Here is a 21,327-nt window from a genome sequence, read left to right on the forward strand (position 1 = left end):
CCCTCCCCCTCGCTCACTCCCTCCCTCCCCCTCGCTCACTCCCTCCCCCCCTCCCCCCTCGCTCACTCCCTCCCCCCCTCGCTCACTCCCTCCCCCCCTCCCCCCTCGCTCACTCCCCCCCTCCCCCCTCGCTCACTCCCCCCCTCCCCCCTCGCTCACTCCCCCCCTCCCCCCTCGCTCACTCCCTCCCCCCCTCCCCCCTCGCTCACTCCCTCCCCCCCTCCCCCCTCGCTCACTCCCTCCCCCCTCCCCCCTCGCTCACTCCCTCCCCCCCTCCCCCCTCGCTCACTCCCTCCCCCCTCGCTCACTCCCTCCCCCCTCGCTCACTCCCTCCCCCCTCGCTCACTCCCTCCCCCATCGCTCACTCCCTCCCCCCTCGCTCACTCCCTCCTTATCCGGGGTGAGTCTCAGTTTCGCCACCGACCCCTCCAGCTAATCCACCACCTAGTTCCTGCTTCTCTCTTCCTCCCTCTCCCCCCTGGCTTATAACTTCTCCTCCTGAGTGTGTGTGGGTGAGGGGTGGCCCTGCTGCTGCCGGACATACAGTCACTCTGTGTGTAGTGATAACCTTGGCGGTGGGTGTGAGGAGGAGCCTGGCACTGCTGCTGGCAGAACTGCGCCCACTCTTTGAAGTGGGATAGGGAATCACGGGGCGCCACTATTTCTTTATTGTTTTAGCACAAAATGTCTCCCCCTTCATACCTTAGAAAGCATAACCTTTCCTCCCCTCCCTGTACCTTGCGGTGAGCGCTGCCCTGCACCGGTCACAGTACCACTGCTTTTATTGCGAAGCCACTGCTACCACTGGCCGTCCCTGTACAAAGTCAGGATGGGCCACGGCGGCGTGGGGACGTGGACGCTGTCCCTGCTTTAAAGGGGGCCGTGTTACAGTGGGGTTTGCGAGGGCAATGGGGGCTTGTCCTGCCCCGGGCTATAACTGCACCTGCCCCGGGCTATAACTGCACCTGCCCCGGGCTATAACTGCACCTGCCCCGGGCTGTAACTGCACCTGCCCCGGGCTATAACACCTGCACCTGCCCCGGGCTATAACTGCACCTGCCCCGGGCTGTAACTGCACCTGCCCCGGGCTATAACTGCACCTGCCCCGGGCTATAACTGCACCTGCCCCGGGCTATAACACCTGCACCTGCCCCGGGCTATAACTGCACCTGCCCCGGGCTATAAATGCACCTGCCCCGGGCTATAACTGCACCTGCCCCGGGCTATAACTGCACCTGCCCCGGGCTGTAACTGCACCTGCCCGGGCTGTAACTGCACCTGCCCCGGGCTGTAACTGCACCTGCCCCGGGCTGTAACTGCACCTGCCCCGGGCTGTAACTGCACCTGCCCCGGGCTGTGACTGCACCTGCCCCGGGCTATAACTGCACCTGCCCCGGGCTGTAACTGCACCTGCCCCGGGCTATAACACCTGCACCTGCCCCGGGCTATAACTGCACCTGCCCCGGGCTATAACTGCACCTGCCCCGGGCTATAACTTCACCTGCCCTGGGCTATAACTGCACCTGCCCCGGGCTGTAACTGCACCTGCCCCGGGCTATAACACCTGCACCTGCCCCGGGCTATAACTGCACCTGCCCCGGGCTGTAACTGCACCTGCCCCGGGCTATAACTGCACCTGCCCCGGGCTATAACTGCACCTGCCCCGGGCTATAACACCTGCACCTGCCCCGGGCTATAACTGCACCTGCCCCGGGCTATAACTGCACCTGCCCCGGGCTATAACTGCACCTGCCCCGGGCTATAACTGCACCTGCCCCGGGCTGTAACTGCACCTGCCCCGGGCTATAACACCTGCACCTGCCCCGGGCTATAACTGCACCTGCCCCGGGCTGTAACTGCACCTGCCCCGGGCTATAACTGCACCTGCCCCGGGCTATAACTGCACCTGCCCCGGGCTATAACACCTGCACCTGCCCCGGGCTATAACTGCACCTGCCCCGGGCTATAAATGCACCTGCCCCGGGCTATAACTGCACCTGCCCCGGGCTATAACTGCACCTGCCCCGGGCTGTAACTGCACCTGCCCCGGGCTGTAACTGCACCTGCCCCGGGCTGTAACTGCACCTGCCCCGGGCTGTAACTGCACCTGCCCCGGGCTGTAACTGCACCTGCCCCGGGCTGTGACTGCACCTGCCCCGGGCTATAACTGCACCTGCCCCGGGCTGTAACTGCACCTGCCCCGGGCTATAACACCTGCACCTGCCCCGGGCTATAACTGCACCTGCCCCGGGCTATAACTGCACCTGCCCCGGGCTATAACTTCACCTGCCCTGGGCTATAACTGCACCTGCCCCGGGCTGTAACTGCACCTGCCCCGGGCTATAACACCTGCACCTGCCCCGGGCTATAACTGCACCTGCCCCGGGCTGTAACTGCACCTGCCCCGGGCTATAACTGCACCTGCCCCGGGCTATAACTGCACCTGCCCCGGGCTATAACACCTGCACCTGCCCCGGGCTATAACTGCACCTGCCCCGGGCTATAACTGCACCTGCCCCGGGCTATAACTGCACCTGCCCCGGGCTATAACTGCACCTGCCCCGGGCTGTAACTGCACCTGCCCCGGGCTGTAACTGCACCTGCCCCGGGCTGTAACTGCACCTGCCCCGGGCTGTAACTGCACCTGCCCCGGGCTGTAACTGCACCTGCCCCGGGCTGTAACTGCACCTGCCCCGGGCTATAACACCTGCACCTGCCCCGGGCTATAACTGCACCTGCCCCGGGCTATAACTGCACCTGCCCCGGGCTATAACTGCACCTGCCCCGGGCTATAACACCTGCACCTGCCCCCTGTAACTGTGTGTGTGTGTGTGCCCCCTGTAACTGTGTGTGTGTGTGTGTGTGCCCCCTGTAACTGTGTGTGTGTGCCCCCTGTAACTGTGTGTGTGTGCCCCCTGTAAGTGTGTGTGTGTGTGTGCCCCCTGTAACGGTGTGTGTGTGTGTGTGTGTGTGCCCCCTGTAACTGTGTGTGTGTGCCCCCTGTAACTGTGTGTGTGTGCCCCCTGTAACTGTGTGTGTGTGTGCCCCCCTGTAACTGTGTGTGTGTGTGTGTGCCCCCTGTAACTGTGTGTGTGTGCCCCCTGTAACTGTGTGTGTGTGCCCCCTGTAACTGTGTGTGTGTGCCCCCTGTAACTGTGTGTGTGTGTGCCCCCCTGTAACTGTGTGTGTGTGTGTGTGTGTGCCCCCTGTAACTGTGTGTGTGTGTGAGTGCCCTGTAACTGTGTGGGTGTGTGTGTGTGCCCCCTGTAAGTGTGTGTGTGTGTGTGTGTGTGCCCTTGTAACTGTGTGTGTGTGTGTGTGTGTGTGTGTGCCCCCTGTAACTGTGTGTGTGTGTGTGTGTGTGTGTGTGTGTGAGTGCCCTGTAACTGTGTGTGTGTGTGTCCCTGTAACTGTGTGTGTGTGTGTGTGTGTGTGTGTGTGCCCCTGTAACTGTGTGTGTGAGTGCCCTGTAACTGTGTGTGTGTGAGTGCCCTGTAACTGTGTGTGTGTGAGTGCCCTCTAACTGTGTGTGTGTGAGTGCCCTGTAACTGTGTGTGTGAGTGCCCTGTAACTGTGTGTGTGAGTGCCCTGTAACTGTGTGTGTGTGTGTGTGTGTGTGTGTGTGTACCCCCTGTAACTGTGTGTGTGTGTACCCCCTGTAACTGTGTGTGTGTGAGTGCCCTGTAACTGTGTGTGTTTTCCCCCCTGTAATTGTGTGTGTACCCCCTGTAACTGTGTGTGCTTGCGTTCCCCCCAGTAACTGTGTGTACCCTGTGTGTGCCCCCCTGTAACTGTGTGTGTGTGTGTGTGCCCCCTCTAACTGTGTGTGTGTGTGTGTGTGTGTGTGCCCCCCTGTAACTGTGTGTGTGTGTGTGTGTGTGTGTGCCTCCCTGTAAGTGTGTGTGTGTGTGCCCCCCAGTAACTGTGTGTGTGTGTGTGTGTGTGTGTGTGTGTGTGCGCCCCCCTGTAACTGTGTGTGTGTGTGTGTGCCCCCCTGTAACTGTGTGTGTGTGTGCCCCCCTGTAACTGTGTGTGTGCCCCCTGTAACTTTGTGTGTGTGCCCCCCTGTAACTGTGTGTGTGTGTGTGTGTGTGTGTGTGTGTGTGTGTGTGTGTGTGTGTGTGTGTGTGCCCGCCCTGTAACTGTGTGTGTGTGCCCCCCCCTGTAACTATGTGTGTGCCCCCCCTGTAGCTGTGTGTGTGTGTGTGTGTGTGTGTGTGTGTGTGCCCCCCTGTAACTGTGTGTGTGCCCCCCTGTAACTGTGTGTGTGTGTGCCCCCCCTGTAACTGTGTGTGTGTGTGTGTGTGCCCTCCCTGTAACTGTGTGTGTGTGTGCCCCCCTGTAACTGTGTGTGTGTGTGTGTGTGTGTGCCCCCCTGTAACTGTGTGTGTGTGTGTGTGTGTGTGTGTGTGTGCCCCCCTGTAACTGTGTGTGTGTGTGTGTGCCCCCCTGTAACTGTGTGTGTGTGTGTGCCCCCCCTGTAACTGTGTGTGTGTGTGTGTGTGCCCCCCTGTAACTGTGTGTGTTTGTGCCCCCCTGTAACTGTGTGTGTGTGTGCCCCCCCCCTGTAACTGTGTGTGTGTGTGTGTGTGTGTGCCCCCCTGTAACTGTGTGTGTGTGTGTGTGTCCCCCTGTAACTGTGTGTGTGTGTCCCTGTAACTGTGTCTGTGTGTGCCCCCTGTAACTGTGTGTGTGTGTGTGCCCCCCTGTAACTGTGTGTGTGTGTGTGTGTGTGCGCCCCCCTGTAACTGTGTGTGTGTGTCCCTGTAACTGTGTGTGTGTGTTCCCCCCTGTAACTGTGTGTGTGTGTGTTCCCCCCTGTAACTGTGTGTGTGTGTGTGCCCCCCTGTAACTGTGTGTGTGTGCCCCCTGTAACTGTGTGTGTGTGCCCCCTGTAACTGTGTGTGTGTGCCCCCCTGTAACTGTGTGTGTGTGCCCCCCTGTAACTGTGTGTGTGTGTGCTCCCCTGTAACTGTGTGTGTGTGCCCCCCTGTAACTGTGTGTGTGTGCCCCCCTGTAACTGTGTGTGTGTGCCCCCCTGTAACTGTGTGCCCCCCTGTAACTGTGCGCCCCCCTGTAACTGTGTGCGCCCCCCTGTAACTGGGTGCGCCCCCCTGTAACTGTGTGTGTGCCCCCCTGGAACTGTGTGTGTGCCTGTAACTGTGTGTGTGTGCCCCCCTGGAACTGTGTGTGTGTGTGTGTCCCCTGTAACTGTGTGTGTGTTTGTCTGGCACTGCTTGTCTCCCTGCAGGCAGAGTGTGTGTGTAAGTGTGTAAGTGTGTGAGTGTGTGAGTGTGTGAGTGTGTGAGTGTGTGAGTGTGTGAGTGTGTGAGTGTGTGAGTGTGTGAGTGTGTGAGTGTGTGAGTGTGTGAGTGTGTGAGAAAGTGTAAGTAAGTAGCTGGCACTGCTTGTCTCCCTGTGGGCAGTGTGAGTGTGAGAGAGAGTGTGTGTGTGGCTGGCACTGCCTGTCTCCCTGCGGGCAGAGTGTGTGTGTGTGGCTGGCACTGCCTGTCTCCCTGGGGGCAGTGTGTGTGTGTGTGGCTGGCACTGCCTGTCTCCCTGCGGGCAGTGTGTGTGTGTGTGGCTGGCACTGCCTGTCTCCCTGCGGGCAGTGTGTGTGTGTGTGTGTCTGGCACTGCCTGCCTCCCTGCAGGCAGAGTGTGTGTGTGTGTGGCTGGCACTGCCTGTCTCCCTGCGGGCAGTGTGTGTGTGTGTGTGGCAGGCACTGCCTGTCTCCCTGCGGGCAGTGTGTGTGTGTGTGTGGCTGGCACTGCCTGTCTCCCTGCGGGCAGAGTGTGTGTGTGTGTGTGGCTGGCACGGCCTGTCTCCCTGCGGGCAGTGTGTGTGTGTGTGTGGCTGGCACTGCCTGTCTCCCTGCGGGCAGTGTGTGTGTGTGTGTGTCTGGCTGGCACTGCCTGTCTCCCTGCTGGCAGTGTATGTGTGTGTGTGTGTGTGTGTGGCTGGCACTGCCTGTCTCCCTGCGGGCAGTGTGTGTGTGTGTGTGTGTGTGGCTGGCACTGCCTGTCTCCCTGCGGGCAGTGTGTGTGTGGCTGGCACTGCCTGTCTCCCTGCGGGCAGTGTGTGTGTGTGTGGCTGGCACTGCCTGTCTCCCTGTGGGCAGTGTGTGTGTGTGTGTGGCTGGCACTGCCTGTCTCCCTGCGGGCAGAGTGTGTGTGTGTGGCTGGCACTGCCTGTCTCCCTGGGGGCAGTGTGTGTGTGTGTGGCTGGCACTGCCTGTCTCCCTGCGGGCAGTGTGTGTGTGTGTGGCTGGCACTGCCTGTCTCCCTGCGGGCAGTGTGTGTGTGTGTGTGTCTGGCACTGCCTGCCTCCCTGCAGGCAGAGTGTGTGTGTGTGTGGCTGGCACTGCCTGTCTCCCTGCGGGCAGTGTGTGTGTGTGTGTGGCAGGCACTGCCTGTCTCCCTGCGGGCAGTGTGTGTGTGTGTGTGGCTGGCACTGCCTGTCTCCCTGCGGGCAGAGTGTGTGTGTGTGTGTGGCTGGCACGGCCTGTCTCCCTGCGGGCAGTGTGTGTGTGTGTGTGGCTGGCACTGCCTGTCTCCCTGCGGGCAGTGTGTGTGTGTGTGTGTCTGGCTGGCACTGCCTGTCTCCCTGCTGGCAGTGTGTGTGTGTGTGTGTGTGGCTGGCACTGCCTGTCTCCCTGCGGGCAGTGTGTGTGTGTGTGTGTGTGGCTGGCACTGCCTGTCTCCCTGCGGGCAGTGTGTGTGTGTGTGGCTGGCACTGCCTGTCTCCCTGCGGGCAGTGTGTGTGTGTGTGGCTGGCACTGCCTGTCTCCCTGTGGGCAGTGTGTGTGTGTGTGTGTGGCTGGCACTGCCTGTCTCCCTGCGGGCAGAGTGTGTGTGTGGCTGGCACTGCCTGTCTCCCTGCGGGCAGAGTGTGTGTGTGTGTGTAGCGGCACTGCCTGTCTCCCTGCGGGCAGAGTGTGTGTGTGTGTGTGTGTGTAGCTGGCACTGCCTGTCTCCCTGCGGGCAGAGTGTGTGTGTGTGTGTAGCTGGCACTGCCTGTCTCCCTGCGGGCAGAGTGTGTGTGTGTAGCTGGCACTGCCTGTCTCCCTGCGGGCAGAGTGTGTGTGTGTGGCTGGCACTGCCTGTCTCCCTGCTGGCAGTGTGTGTGTGTGTGTGTGTGACTGGCACTGCCTGTCTCCCTGCGGGCAGGGTGTGGGTGTGTGTGAGTGTGTGTGTGTGTGTGTGGCTGGCACTGCCTGTCTCCCTGCGGGCAGTGTGTGTGTGTGTGGCTGGCACTGCCTGTCTCCCTGCGGGCAGAGTGTGTGTGTGTGGCTGGCACTGCCTGTCTCCCTGCGGGCAGTGTGTGTGTGTAGCTGGCACTGCCTGTCTCCCTGCGGGCAGAGTGTGTGTGTGTGTAGCTGGCACTGCCTGTCTCCCTGCGGGCAGAGTGTGTGTGTGTGGCTGGCACTGCCTGTCTCCCTGCGGGCAGAGTGTGTGTGTGTGGCTGGCACTGCCTGTCTCCCTGCGGGCAGTGTGTGTGTGTAGCTGGCACTGCCTGTCTCCCTGCGGGCAGAGTGTGTGTGTGTAGCTGGCACTGCCTGTCTCCCTGCGGGCAGAGTGTGTGTGTGTGGCTGGCACCGCCTGTCTCCCTGCGGGCAGGGTGTGGAGGAGCCTGGCACCGCTGCTGCTATCAGTTTGCTATGTGTGACCTGTGCCCGGGGCGGGGTGGGGGGCAGGGTGTGCTTCTCGCCCTCATGCCACTTGTTGTGCAGCTGTGTGACTGTCACACACACAATCCCAGCTTTGTGAGACTGAAAAGCCATCCTGGGAAACAGCTGCTTAACCCCGTCACTGCCGCCGCATTCATTTCAGGGGCCAGCTCTCCATCCCCCGTCTTCCTTAACCCTTTCACTGCCATGCATCTGAAAAAGGAAACTTATCTAATAGTGGCGCTCTATATAAAAATACTAGCTATACATATAATCGTAGTGATAATAATAATCAAAAGGTGATACTTATGCAAACACATAAAACAGGTGCTGCTATGACCCGGTGAGGATTGCTCTGTCAGTCCTCGTGTTGAGAAGTAGGGATGAATCTCCGGGAAGCGCAGGGATATGTGAAAACAAAAATGTATATAGATAGTGCAATATTGCTGTGACAAATTAAATAAATTGGCTGATCTAATGCAGATGTACTCACAAGTGTGAGAAGGTTAAAGGCACGTAAAGGTATCTTTCCCAGAGTATGGATGTCACACTGTATTCAGGAAATCAATCTCAGCCCCATATAGAATCCAAGAGACCTTAGAAAAGAAGACTGGACATAGCGCAGACTGTATACCAAGAATTTATAAAAGGTAAGTGAAAGGTATTACACTCACATGATTTCAAAAGTTTAAAAGCATTTCGATCACACGCAGTGGATCTCAGCAGCCGGATAGATGGTGTATCTGGTTCCCCTCTTTCCGTGGCGTGCGTGTCACTGGTTTGCGTTCCAACTGCACAGGAAGTGATGTCATCGGCTTCCAGGGGTTCCGGCCAGTAGTACAGACGTCACTCTACGCGTTTCATCTCATCGATTTCATCAGGAGTGACTTTGTGATGGATGTGGGATGCATATATACCCCTAGCTTAGTTCCCATTGGTGAATGGCTAACTAGATTATAATTGGGTTAACGATTATACTGAGTGGATACACATGAGATAGATAATTACATGTCTCTTTCTATCTCGTGTATCCACTCAGTATAATCGTTAACCCAATTATAATCTAGTTAGCCATTCACCAATGGGAACTAAGCTAGGGGTATATATGCATCCCACATCCATCACAAAGTCACTCCTGATGAAATCGATGAGATGAAACGCGTAGAGTGACGTCTGTACTACTGGCCGGAACCCCTGGAAGCCGATGACATCACTTCCTGTGCAGTTGGAACGCAAACCAGTGACACGCACGCCACGGAAAGAGGGGAACCAGATACACCATCTATCCGTCTGCTGAGATCCACTGCGTGTGATCGAAATGCTTTTAAACTTTTGAAATCATGTGAGTGTAATACCTTTCACTTACCTTTTATAAATCCTTGGTATACAGTCTGCGCTATGTCCAGTCTTCTTTTCTAAGGTCTCTTGGATTCTATATGGGGCTGAGATTGATTTCCTGAATACAGTGTGACATCCATACTCTGGGAAAGATACCTTTACGTGCCTTTAACCTTCTCACACTTGTGAGTACATCTGCATTAGATCAGCCAATTTATTTAATTTGTCACAGCAATATTGCACTATCTATATACATTTTTGTTTTCACATATCCCTGCGCTTCCCGGAGATTCATCCCTACTGCCATGCATCTGTCTGACTCTCCCGAATACTTCTTCTGTTGTACTTTCTCCAAGTCTAACACCCTTCTGTTTCTTACTCTCTGCTTCTCTCTCTAACACTCTCTCTGCTTCTCTCTCTAACACTCTCTCTCTCTGCTTCTCTCTCTAACACTCTCTCTCTCTGCTTCTCTCTCTCTAACACTCTCTCTCTCTGCTTCTCTCTCTCTAACACTCTCTCTAACACTCTCTCTCTCTGCTTCTCTCTCTAACACTCTCTCTCTCTCTGCTTCTCTCTCTAACACTCTCTCTCTCTGCTTCTCTCTCTAACACTCTCTCTCTCTCTGCTTCTCTCTCTAACACTCTCTCTCTCTCTCTGCTTCTCTCTCTCTAACACTCTCTCTCTCTCTGCTTCTCTCTCTAACACTCTCTCTCTCTCTGCTTCTCTCTCTAACACTCTCTCTCTCTCTGCTTCTCTCTCTCTAACACTCTCTCTCTCTGCTTCTCTCTCTAACACTCTCTCTCTCTCTGCTTCTCTCTCTCTAACACTCTCTCTCTCTGCTTCTCTCTCTAACACTCTCTCTCTCTCTGCTTCTCTCTCTCTAACACTCTCTCTCTCTGCTTCTCTCTCTAACACTCTCTCTCTCTCTGCTTCTCTCTCTCTAACACTCTCTCTCTCTGCTTCTCTCTCTAACACTCTCTCTCTCTCTGCTTCTCTCTCTCTAACACTCTCTCTCTCTGCTTCTCTCTCTAACACTCTCTCTTAAAATAAAAAAACCTCTTCTTTCTCCAGAAGGATTTCCCTGCTGGTGGGGAACGCTCACGCGGCCGCCCGCACCGCCGGGCACAGCGGGTCCCAGCCCTAAGGCTGCGTCCCCGCTAGCGCTGAGCGGGCGGCGCTTGGCGAGGTGACTTGCATATAAATATATGCAAGTCCCCGCTCACGCGATGCGGGCATATGCGCGTGCACACACGCTCACTGGCGCTCTCGCTTAGCTAAACAAAATTTTTATACACTCTAGCGCGCTCAGCTTCCCCTGCACCGCCCCCCCCCCCCGCGAGCGCTTGCGAAATTTAAAGGACAACCCGCGCTCATGCTTGGAGAGCTCTCAGCGCCAGCGGGGACAAAGCCTTATACTGTTCTGCTTCTCTCTAAGGCGTGTAATATAGTGCGCGCGCTGTGTCCAGGCCTGGCGTTCTATACTTCAGCTGCGCGCGCTGTGTCCAGGCCTGGCGTTCTATACTTCAGGTGCGGGCGCTGTGTCCAGGCCTGGCGTTCTATACTTCAGCTGCGGGCGCTGTGTCCAGGCCTGGCATTCTATACTTCAGCTGCGGGCGCTGTGTCCAGGCCTGGCGTTCTATACTTCAGCTGCGCGCGCTGTGTCCAGGCCTGGCGTTCTATACTTCAGCTGCATGCGCTGTGTCCAGGCCTGGCGTTCTATATTTCAGCTGCGGGCGCTGTGTCCAGGCCTGGCGTTCTATACTTCAGCTGCACGCGCTGTGTCCAGGCCTGGCGTTCTATACTTCAGCTGCGGGCGCTGTGACCAGGCCTGGCGTTCTATACTTCAGCTGCACGCGCTGTGTCCAGGCCTGGCGTTCTATACTTCAGCTGCGGGCGCTGTGTCCAGGCCTGGCGTTCTATACTTCAGCTGCGCACGCTGTGTCCAGGCCTGGCATTCTATACTTCAGCTGCGCGCGCTGTGTCCAGGCCTGGCGTTCTATACTTCAGCTGCGCACGCTGTGTCCAGGCCTGGCGTTCTATACTTCAGCTGCAAGCGCTGTGTCCAGGCCTGGCGTTCTATACTTCAGCTGCACGCGCTGTGTCCAGGCCTGGCGTTCTATACTTCAGCTGCGCGCGCTGTGTCCAGGCCTGGCGTTCTATACTTCAGCTGCGCGCGCTGTGTCCAGGCCTGGCGTTCTATACTTCAGCTGCGGGCGCTGTGTCCAGGCCTGGCGTTCTATACTTCAGCTGCGGGCGCTGTGTCCAGGCCTGGCGTTCTATACTTCAGCTGCGGGCGCTGTGTCCAGGCCTGGCGTTCTATACTTCAGCTGCGGGCGCTGTGTCCAGGCCTGGCGTTCTATACTTCAGCTGCGGGCGCTGTGTCCAGGCCTGGCGTTCTATACTTCAGCTGCACGCGCTGTGTCCAGGCCTGGCGTTCTATACTTCAGCTGCGGGCGCTGTGTCCAGGCCTGGCGTTCTATACTTCAGCTGCACGCGCTGTGTCCAGGCCTGGCGTTCTATACTTCAGCTGCGCGCGCTGTGTCCAGGCCTGGCGTTCTATACTTCAGCTGCGGGCGCTGTGTCCTGGCCTGGCGTTCTATACTTCAGCTGCGCGCGCTGTGTCCAGGCCTGGCGTTCTATACTTCAGCTGCACGCGCTGTGTCCAGGCCTGGCGTTCTATACTTCAGCTGCGCGCGCTGTGTCCAGGCCTGGCGTTCTATACTTCAGCTGCAAGCGCTGTGTCCAGGCCTGCCATTCTATACTTCAGCTGCGCGCACTGTGTCCAGGCCTGGCGTTCTATACTTCAGCTGCGCGCGCTGTGTCCAGGCCTGGCGTTCTATACTTCAGCTGGAAGCGCTGTGTCCAGGCCTGGCGTTCTATACTTCAGCTGCGCACGCTGTGTCCAGGCCTGGCGTTCTATACTTCAGCTGCGCGCGCTGTATCCAGGCCTGGCGTTCTATACTTCAGCTGCAAGCGCTGTGTCCCGGCCTGGCGTTCTATACTTCAGCTGCGCGCGCTGTGTCCAGGCCTGGCGTTCTATACTTCAGCTGCAAGCGCTGTATCCAGGCCTGGCGTTCTATACTTCAGCTGCGCGCGCTGTGTCCAGGCCTGGCGTTCTATACTTCAGCTGCGCGCGCTGTGTCCAGGCCTGGCGTTCTATACTTCAGCTGCAAGCGCTGTGTCCAGGCCTGGCGTTCTATACTTCAGCTGCAGGCGCTGTGTCCAGGCCTGGCGTTCTATACTTCAGCTGCAGGCGCTGTGTCCAGGCCTGGCGTTCTATACTTCAGCTGCGCGCGCTGTGTCCAGGCCTGGCATTCTATACTTCAGCTGCGCGCGCTGTGTCCAGGCCTGGCGTTCTATACTTCAGCTGCGGGCGCTGTGTCCAGGCCTGGCATTCTATACTTCAGCTGCGCGCGCTGTGTCCAGGCCTGGCGTTCTATACTTCAGCTGCGCGCGCTGTGTCCAGGCCTGGCGTTCTATACTTCAGCTGCGGGCGCTGTGTCCAGGCCTGGCGTTCTATACTTCAGCTGCGGGCGCTGTGTCCAGGCCTGGCGTTCTATACTTCAGCTGCGCGCGCTGTGTCCAGGCCTGGCGTTCTATACTTCAGCTGCGCGCGCTGTGTCCAGGCCTGGCGTTCTATACTTCAGCTGCGCGCGCTGTGTCCCGGCCTGGCGTTCTATACTTCAGCTGCGCGCGCTGTGTCCAGGCCTGGCGTTCTATACTTCAGCTGCACGCGCTGTGTCCAGGCCTGGCGTTCTATACTTCAGCTGCACGCGCTGTGTCCAGGCCTGGCGTTCTATACTTCAGCTGCGCGCGCTGTGTCCTGGCCTGGCGTTCTATACTTCAGCTGCGCACGCTGTGTCCAGGCCTGGCGTTCTATACTTCAGCTGCGCGCGCTGTGTCCAGACCTGGCGTTCTATACTTCAGCTGCGCGCGCTGTGTCCAGGCCTGGCGTTCTATACTTCAGCTGCGCGCGCTGTGTCCAGGCCTGGCGTTCTATACTTCAGCTGCGCACGCTGTATCCAGGCCTGGCGTTCTATACTTCAGCTGCGGGCGCTGTGTCCAGGCCTGGCGTTCTATACTTCAGCTGCGGGCGCTGTGTCCAGGCCTGGCGTTCTATACTTCAGCTGCACGCGCTGTGACCAGGCCTGGCGTTCTATACTTCAGCTGCGGGCGCTGTGTCCAGGCCTGGCGTTCTATACTTCAGCTGCACGCGCTGTGTCCAGGCCTGGCGTTCTATACTTCAGCTGCGCACGCTGTGTCCTGGCCTGGCGTTCTATACTTCAGCTGCGGGCGCTGTGTCCAGGCCTGGCGTTCTATACTTCAGCTGCGCGCGCTGTGTCCAGGCCTGGCGTTCTATACTTCAGCTGCGCGCGCTGTGTCCAGGCCTGGCGTTCTATACTTCAGCTGCGCGCGCTGTGTCAGGGCCTGGCATTCTATACTTCAGCTGCGCGCGCTGTGTCCAGGCCTGGCGTTCTATACTTCAGCTGCGGGCGCTGTGTCCAGGCCTGGTGTTCTATACTTCAGCTGCGCACGCTGTGTCCAGGCCTGGCGTTCTATACTTCAGCTGCGGGCGCTGTGTCCAGGCCTGGCGTTCTATACTTCAGCTGCAAGCGCTGTGTCCAGGCCTGGCGTTCTATACTTCAGCTGCGGGCGCTGTGTCCAGGCCTGGCGTTCTATACTTCAGCTGCGGGCGCTGTGTCCAGGCCTGGCGTTCTATACTTCAGCTGCGGGCGCTGTGTCCCGGCCTGGCGTTCTATACTTCAGCTGCGGGCGCTGTGTCCAGGCCTGGCGTTCTATACTTCAGCTGCGCGCGCTGTGTCCAGGCCTGACGTTCTATACTTCAGCTGCGCGCGCTGTGTCCAGGCCTGGCGTTCTATACTTCAGCTGCGCGCGCTGTGCCCAGACCTGGCGTTCTATACTTCAGCTACGGGCGCTGTGTCCAGGCCTGGCGTTCTATACTTCAGCTGCGCGCGCTGTGTCCAGGCCTGGCGTTCTATACTTCAGCTGCAGGCGCTGTGTCCAGGCCTGGCGTTCTATACTTCAGCTGCGCGCGCTGTGTCCAGGCCTGGCATTCTATACTTCAGCTGCGCGCGCTGTGTCCAGGCCTGGCGTTCTATACTTCAGCTGCGGGCGCTGTGTCCAGGCCTGGCATTCTATACTTCAGCTGCGCGCGCTGTGTCCAGGCCTGGCGTTCTATACTTCAGCTGCGCGCGCTGTGTCCAGGCCTGGCGTTCTATACTTCAGCTGCGGGCGCTGTGTCCAGGCCTGGCGTTCTATACTTCAGCTGCGGGCGCTGTGTCCAGGCCTGGCGTTCTATACTTCAGCTGCGGGCGCTGTGTCCAGGCCTGGCGTTCTATACTTCAGCTGCGCGCGCTGTGTCCAGGCCTGGCGTTCTATACTTAAGCTGCGCGCGCTGTATCCAGGCCTGGCGTTCTATACTTCAGCTGCGCGCGCTGTGTCCAGGCCTGGCGTTCTATACTTCAGCTGCGGGCGCTGTGTCCTGGCCTGGCGTTCTATACTTCAGCTGCGGACGCTGTGTCCAGGCCTGGCGTTCTATACTTCAGCTGCGCGTGCTGTGTCCAGGCCTGGCATTCTATACTTCAGCTGCGCGCGCTGTGTCCAGGCCTGGCGTTCTATACTTCAGCTGGCGCGCTGTGTCCAGGCCTGGCGTTCTATACTTCAGCTGCGCGCGCTGTATCCAGGCCTGGCGTTCTATACTTCAGCTGCGGGCGCTATGTCCAGGCCTGGCGTTCTATACTTCAGCTGCGGGCGCTGTGTCCAGGCCTGGCGTTCTATACTTCAGCTGCGCACGCTGTGTCCAGGCCTGGCATTCTATACTTCAGCTGCGCGCGCTGTGTCCAGGCCTGGCGTTCTATACTTCAGCTGCGCGCGCTGTGTCCAGGCCTGGCGTTCTATACTTCAGCTGCGGGCGCTGTGTCCAGGCCTGGCGTTCTATACTTCAGCTGCGGGCGCTGTGTCCAGGCCTGGCGTTCTATACTTCAGCTGCGCACGCTGTGTCCCGGCCTGGCGTTCTATACTTCAGCTGCGCACGCTGTGTCCAGGCCTGGCGTTCTATACTTCAGCTGCGGGCGCTGTGTCCAGGCCTGGCGTTCTATACTTCAGCTGCGGGCGCTGTGTCCAGGCCTGGCGTTCTATACTTCAGCTGCGCGCGCTGTGTCCTGGCCTGGCGTTCTATACTTCAGCTGCGCGCGCTGTGTCCAGGCCTGGCGTTCTATACTTCAGCTGCGCGCGCTGTGTCCAGGCCTGGCGTTCTATACTTCAGCTGCGGGCGCTGTGTCCCGGCCTGGCGTTCTATACTTCAGCTGCGCGCGCTGTGTCCAGGCCTGGCGTTCTATACTTCAGCTGCGGGCGCTGTGTCCAGGCCTGGCGTTCTATACTTCAGCTGCGCGCGCTGTGTCCAGGCCTGGCGTTCTATACTTCAGCTGCGGGCGCTGTGTCCAGGCCTGGCGTTCTATACTTCAGCTGCGCGCGCTGTGTCCAGGCCTGGCGTTCTATACTTCAGCTGCGCGCACTGTGTCCAGGCCTGGCGTTCTATACTTCAGCTGCGCGCGCTGTTTCCAGGCCTGGCGTTCTATACTTCAGCTGCGCGCGCTGTGTCCAGGCCTGGCGTTCTATACTTCAGCTGCGGGCGCTGTGTCCAGGCCTGGCGTTCTATACTTCAGCTGCGGGCGCTGTGTCCAGGCCTGGCGTTCTATACTTCAGCTGCACGCGCTGTGTCCAGGCCTGGCGTTCTATACTTCAGCTGCGCGCGCTGTGTCCCGGCCTGGCGTTCTATACTTTAGCTGCGCGCGCTGTGTCCAGGCCTGGCGTTCTATACTTCAGCTGCGGGCGCTGTGTCCAGGCCTGGCGTTCTATACTTCAGCTGCGGGCGCTGTGTCCAGGCCTGGCGTTCTATACTTCAGCTGCACGCGCTGTGTCCAGGCCTGGCGTTCTATACTTCAGCTGCGCGCGCTGTGTCCCGGCCTGGCGTTCTATACTTTAGCTGCGCGCGCTGTGTCCAGGCCTGGCGTTCTATACTTCAGCTGCGGGCGCTGTGTCCAGGCCTGGCGTTCTATACTTCAGCTGCGCGCGCTGTGTCCCGGCCTGGCGTTCTATACTTCAGCTGCGCGCGCTGTGTCCAGGCCTGGCGTTCTATACTTCAGCTGCGCACGCTGTGTCCAGGCCTGGCGTTCTATAATTCAGCTGCGGGTGATGTGTCCAGGCCTGGCGTTCTATACTTCAGCTGCGCGCGCTGTGTCCAGGCCTGGCGTTCTATACTTCAGCTGCGGGCGCTGTGTCCAGGCCTGGCGTTCTATACTTCAGCTGCGCGCGCTGTATCCAGGCCTGGCGTTCTATACTTCAGCTGCCAGCGCTGTGTCCAGGCCTGGCGTTCTATACTTCAGCTGCGCGCGCTGTGTCCAGGCCTGGCGTTCTATACTTCAGCTGCGGGCGCTGTGTCCAGGCCTGGCGTTCTATACTTCAGCTGCACGCGCTGTGTCCAGGCCTGGCGTTCTATACTTCAGCTGCGGGCGCTGTGTCCAGGCCTGGCGTTCTATACTTCAGCTGCGCACGCTGTGTCCAGGCCTGGCGTTCTATACTTCAGCTGCGCGCGCTGTGTCCCGGCCTGGCGTTCTATACTTCAGCTGCGGGCGCTGTGTCCAGGCCTGGCGTTCTATACTTCAGCTGCGGGCGCTGTGTCCAGGCCTGGCGTTCTATACTTCAGCTGCGGGCGCTGTGTCCCGGCCTGGCGTTCTATACTTCAGCTGCGGGCGCTGTGTCCAGGCCTGGCGTTCTATACTTCAGCTGCGCCCGCTGTGTCCAGGCCTGACGTTCTATACTTCAGCTGCGCGCGCTGTGTCCAGGCCTGGCGTTCTATACTTCAGCTGCGCGCGCTGTGCCCAGACCTGGCGTTCTATACTTCAGCTGCGGGCGCTGTGTCCAGGCCTGGCGTTCTATACTTCAGCTGCGCGCGCTGTGTCCAGGCCTGGCGTTCTATACTTCAGCTGCGGGCGCTGGGTCCAGGCCTGGCGTTCTATACTTCAGCTGCGCGCGCTGTGTCCTGGCCTGGCGTTCTATACTTCAGCTGCGCGCGCTGTGTCCAGGCCTGGCGTTCTATACTTCAGCTGCGGGCGCTGTGTCCAGACCTGGCGTTCTATACTTCAGCTGCGGGCGCTGTGTCCAGGCCTGGCGTTCTATACTTCAGCTGCGCGCGCTGTGTCCAGACCTGGCGTTCTATACTTCAGCTGCGGGCGCTGTGTCCAGGCCTGGCGTTCTATACTTCAGCTGCGCGCGCTGTGTCCAGACCTGGCGTTCTATACTTCAGCTGCGGGCGCTGTGTCCAGGCCTGGCGTTCTATACTTCAGCTGCGGGCGCTGTGTCCAGGCCTGGCGTTCTATACTTCAGCTGCGCGCGCTGTGTCCAGGCCTGGCGTTCTATACTTCAGCTGCGCGCGCTGTGTCCAGGCCTGGCGTTCTATACTTCAGCTGCGCGCGCTGTGTCCAGGCCTGGCGTTCTATACTTCAGCTGCGCGCGCTGTGTCCAGGCCTGGCGTTCTATACTTCAGCTGCGCGCGCTGTGTCCAGGCCTGGCGTTCTATACTTCAGCTGCGCGCGCTGTGTCCAGGCCTGGCGTTCTATACTTCAGCTGCGCGCGCTGTGTCCAGGCCTGGCGTTCTATACTTCAGCTGCGCGCGCTGTGTCCTGGCCTGGCGTTCTATACTTCAGCTGCGGGCGCTGTGTCCAGGCCTGGCGTTCTATACTTCAGCTGCGCGCGCTGTGTCCAGGCCTGGCGTTCTATACTTCAGCTGCGGGCGCTGTGTCCAGGCCTGGCGTTCTATACTTCAGCTGCGCGCGCTGTGTCCAGGCCTGGCGTTCTATACTTCAGCTGCAAGCGCTGTGTCCAGGCCTGGCGTTCTATACTTCAGCTGCGGGCGCTGTGTCCCGGCCTGGCGTTCTATACTTCAGCTGCGGGCGCTGTGTCCAGGCCTGGCGTTCTATACTTCAGCTGCGCGCGCTGTGTCCAGGCCTGATGTTCTATACTTCAGCTGCGCGCGCTGTGTCCAGGCCTGGCGTTCTATACTTCAGCTGCGCGCGCTGTGCCCAGACCTGGCGTTCTATACTTCAGCTGCGGGCGCTGTGTCCAGGCCTGGCGTTCTATACTTCAGCTGCGCGCGCTGTGTCCAGGCCTGGCGTTCTATACTTCAGCTGCGCGCACTGTGTCCAGGCCTGGCGTTCTATACTTCAGCTGCGGGCGCTGGGTCCAGGCCTTGCGTTCTATACTTCAGCTGCGCGCGCTGTGTCCTGGCCTGGCGTTCTATACTTCAGCTGCGCGCGCTGTGTCCAGGCCTGGCGTTCTATACTTCAGCTGCGGGCGCTGTGTCCAGGCCTGGCGTTCTATACTTCAGCTGCGCGCGCTGTGTCCAGACCTGGCGTTCTATACTTCAGCTGCGGGCGCTGTGTCCAGGCCTGGCGTTCTATACTTCAGCTGCGCGCGCTGTGTCCCGGCCTGGCGTTCTATACTTCAGCTGCGCGCGCTGTATCCAGGCCTGGCGTTCTATACTTCAGCTGCGCGCGCTGTGTCCAGGCCTGGCGTTCTATACTTCAGCTGCGCGCGCTGTGTCCAGGCCTGGCGTTCTATACTTCAGCTGCGGGCGCTGTGTCCAGGCCTGGCGTTCTATACTTCAGCTGCGGGCGCTGTGTCCAGGCCTGGCGTTCTATACTTCAGCTGCGGGCGCTGTGTCCAGGCCTGGCGTTCTATACTTCAGCTGCGCGTGCTGTGTCCAGGCCTGGTGTTCTATACTTCAGCTGCGCGCGCTGTGTCCAGGCCTGGCGTTCTATACTTCAGCTGCACGCGCTGTGTCCAGGCCTGGCGTTCTATACTTCAGCTGCGCGCGCTGTGTCCAGGCCTGGCGTTCTATACTTCAGCTGCGCGCGCTGTGTCCAGGCCTGGCGTTCTATACTTCAGCTGCAAGCGCTGTGTCCTGGCCTGGCGTTCTATACTTCAGCTGCGGGCGCTGTGTCCAGGCCTGGCGTTCTATACTTCAGCTGCGCGCGCTGTATCCAGGCCTGGCGTTCTATACTTCAGCTGCGGGCGCTGTGTCCAGGCCTGGCGTTCTATACTTCAGCTGCGGGCGCTGTGTCCAGGCCTGGCGTTCTATACTTCAGCTGCGCACGCTGTGTCCAGGCCTGGCGTTCTTTACTTCAGCTGCGGGCGCTGTGTCCAAGCCTGGCGTTCTATACTTCAGCTGCGCGCGCTGTGTCCAGGCCTGGCGTTCTATACTTCAGCTGCAAGCGCTGTGTCCTGGCCTGGCGTTCTATACTTCAGCTGCGGGCGCTGTGTCCTGGCCTGGCGTTCTATACTTCAGCTGCGGGCGCTGTGTCCAGGCCTGGCGTTCTATACTTCAGCTGCGGGCGCTGTGTCCAGGCCTGGCGTTCTATACTTCAGCTGCGGACGCTGTGTCCAGGCCTGGCGTTCTATACTTCAGCTGCGCGCGCTGTGTCCAGGCCTGGCGTTCTATACTTCAGCTGCGGGCGCTGTGTCCAGGCCTGGCGTTCTATACTTCAGCTGCGTGCGCTGTGTCCAGGCCTGGCGTTCTATACTTCAGCTGCGGGCGCTGTGTCCAGGCCTGGCGTTCTATACTTCAGCTGCGGGCGCTGTGTCCAGGCCTGGCGTTCTATACTTCAGCTGCGGGCGCTGTGTCCAGGCCTGGCGTTCTATACTTCAGCTGCGGGCGCTGTGTCCAGGCCTGGCGTTCTATACTTCAGCTGCGCGCGCTGTGTCCTGGCCTGGCGTTCTATACTTCAGGTGCGCGCGCTGTGTCCAGGCCTGGCGTTCTATACTTCAGGTGCGGGCGCTGTGTCCAGGCCTGGCGTTCTATACTTCAGCTGCGGGCGCTGTGTCCCGGCCTGGCGTTCTATACTTCAGCTGCGCGCGCTGTGTCCAGGCCTGGCGTTCTATACTTCAGCTGCGCGCGCTGTGTCCAGGCCTGGCGTTCTATACTGCAGCTGCGCGCGCTGTGTCCAGGCCTGGCGTTCTATACTTCAGCTGCACGCGCTGTGTCCCGGCCTGGCGTTCTATACTTCAGCTGCGCGCGCTGTGTCCCGGCCTGGCGTTCTATACTTCAGCTGCGCGAGCTGTGTCCTGGCCTGGCGTTCTATACTTCAGCTGCGCGCGCTGTGTCCAGGCCTGGCGTTCTATACTTCAGCTGCGCGCGCTGTGTCCAGGCCTGGCGTTCTATACTTCAGCTGCGGGCGCTGTGTCCAGGCCTGGCGTTCTATACTTCAGCTGCGGGCGCTGTGTCCAGGCCTGGCGTTCTATACTTCAGCTGCACGCGCTGTGTCCAGGCCTGGCGTTCTATACTTCAGCTGCACGCGCTGTGTCCAGGCCTGGCGTTCTATACTTCAGCTGCGCGCGCTGTGTCCAGGCCTGGCGTTCTATACTTCAGCTGCGCGCGCTGTGTCCAGGCCTGGCGTTCTATACTTCAGCTGCGGGCGCTGTGTCCAGGCCTGGCGTTCTATACTTCAGCTGCGCGCGCTGTGTCCCGGCCTGGCGTTCTATACTTCAGCTGCGCGCGCTGTGTCCAGGCCTGGCGTTCTATACTTCAGCTGCGCGCGCTGTGTCCAGGCCTGGCGTTCTATACTTCAGCTGCGCGCGCTGTGTCCAGGCCTGGCGTTCTATACTTCAGCTGCGCGCGCTGTGTCCAGGCCTGGCGTTCTATACTTCAGCTGCAAGCGCTGTGTCCAGGCCTGGCGTTCTATACTTCAGCTGCGGGCGCTGTGTCCCGGCCTGGCGTTCTATACTTCAGCTGCGGGCGCTGTGTCCAGGCCTGGCGTTCTATACTTCAGCTGCGCGCGCTGTGTCCAGGCCTGATGTTCTATACTTCAGCTGCGCGCGCTGTGTCCAGGCCTGGCGTTCTATACTTCAGCTGCGCGCGCTGTGCCCAGACCTGGCGTTCTATACTTCAGCTGCGGGCGCTGTGTCCAGGCCTGGCGTTCTATACTTCAGCTGCGCGCGCTGTGTCCAGGCCTGGCGTTCTATACTTCAGCTGCGCGCACTGTGTCCAGGCCTGGCGTTCTATACTTCAGCTGCGGGCGCTGGGTCCAGGCCTTGCGTTCTATACTTCAGCTGCGCGCGCTGTGTCCTGGCCTGGCGTTCTATACTTCAGCTGCGCGCGCTGTGTCCAGGCCTGGCGTTCTATACTTCAGCTGCGGGCGCTGTGTCCAGGCCTGGCGTTCTATACTTCAGCTGCGCGCGCTGTGTCCAGACCTGGCGTTCTATACTTCAGCTGCGGGCGCTGTGTCCAGGCCTGGCGTTCTATA

The 21,327-nt window shown here is 59.5% G+C and overlaps 1 protein-coding gene across 1 annotated transcript in view; it reads left to right on the top strand.

Annotated features, from left to right (window-relative positions):
• Positions 1-8,992: 8,992 nt before the first annotated feature.
• The window catches only part of LOC142485712 (EF-hand domain-containing protein D1-like), a 90,773-nt gene continuing 78,438 nt past the window's right edge, over positions 8,993-21,327 (top strand). Inside the window, exon 1 of the mRNA XM_075584517.1 lies at positions 8,993-9,011. Within this exon, the coding sequence (XP_075440632.1) occupies positions 9,010-9,011 (2 nt within the window). The 5' untranslated portion in view covers positions 8,993-9,009. The remainder of the gene's footprint in view (positions 9,012-21,327) is intronic.

Source organism: Ascaphus truei, unplaced genomic scaffold, assembly GCF_040206685.1.
Source record: "Ascaphus truei isolate aAscTru1 unplaced genomic scaffold, aAscTru1.hap1 HAP1_SCAFFOLD_626, whole genome shotgun sequence".
NCBI lineage: Eukaryota > Metazoa > Chordata > Amphibia > Anura > Ascaphidae > Ascaphus > Ascaphus truei.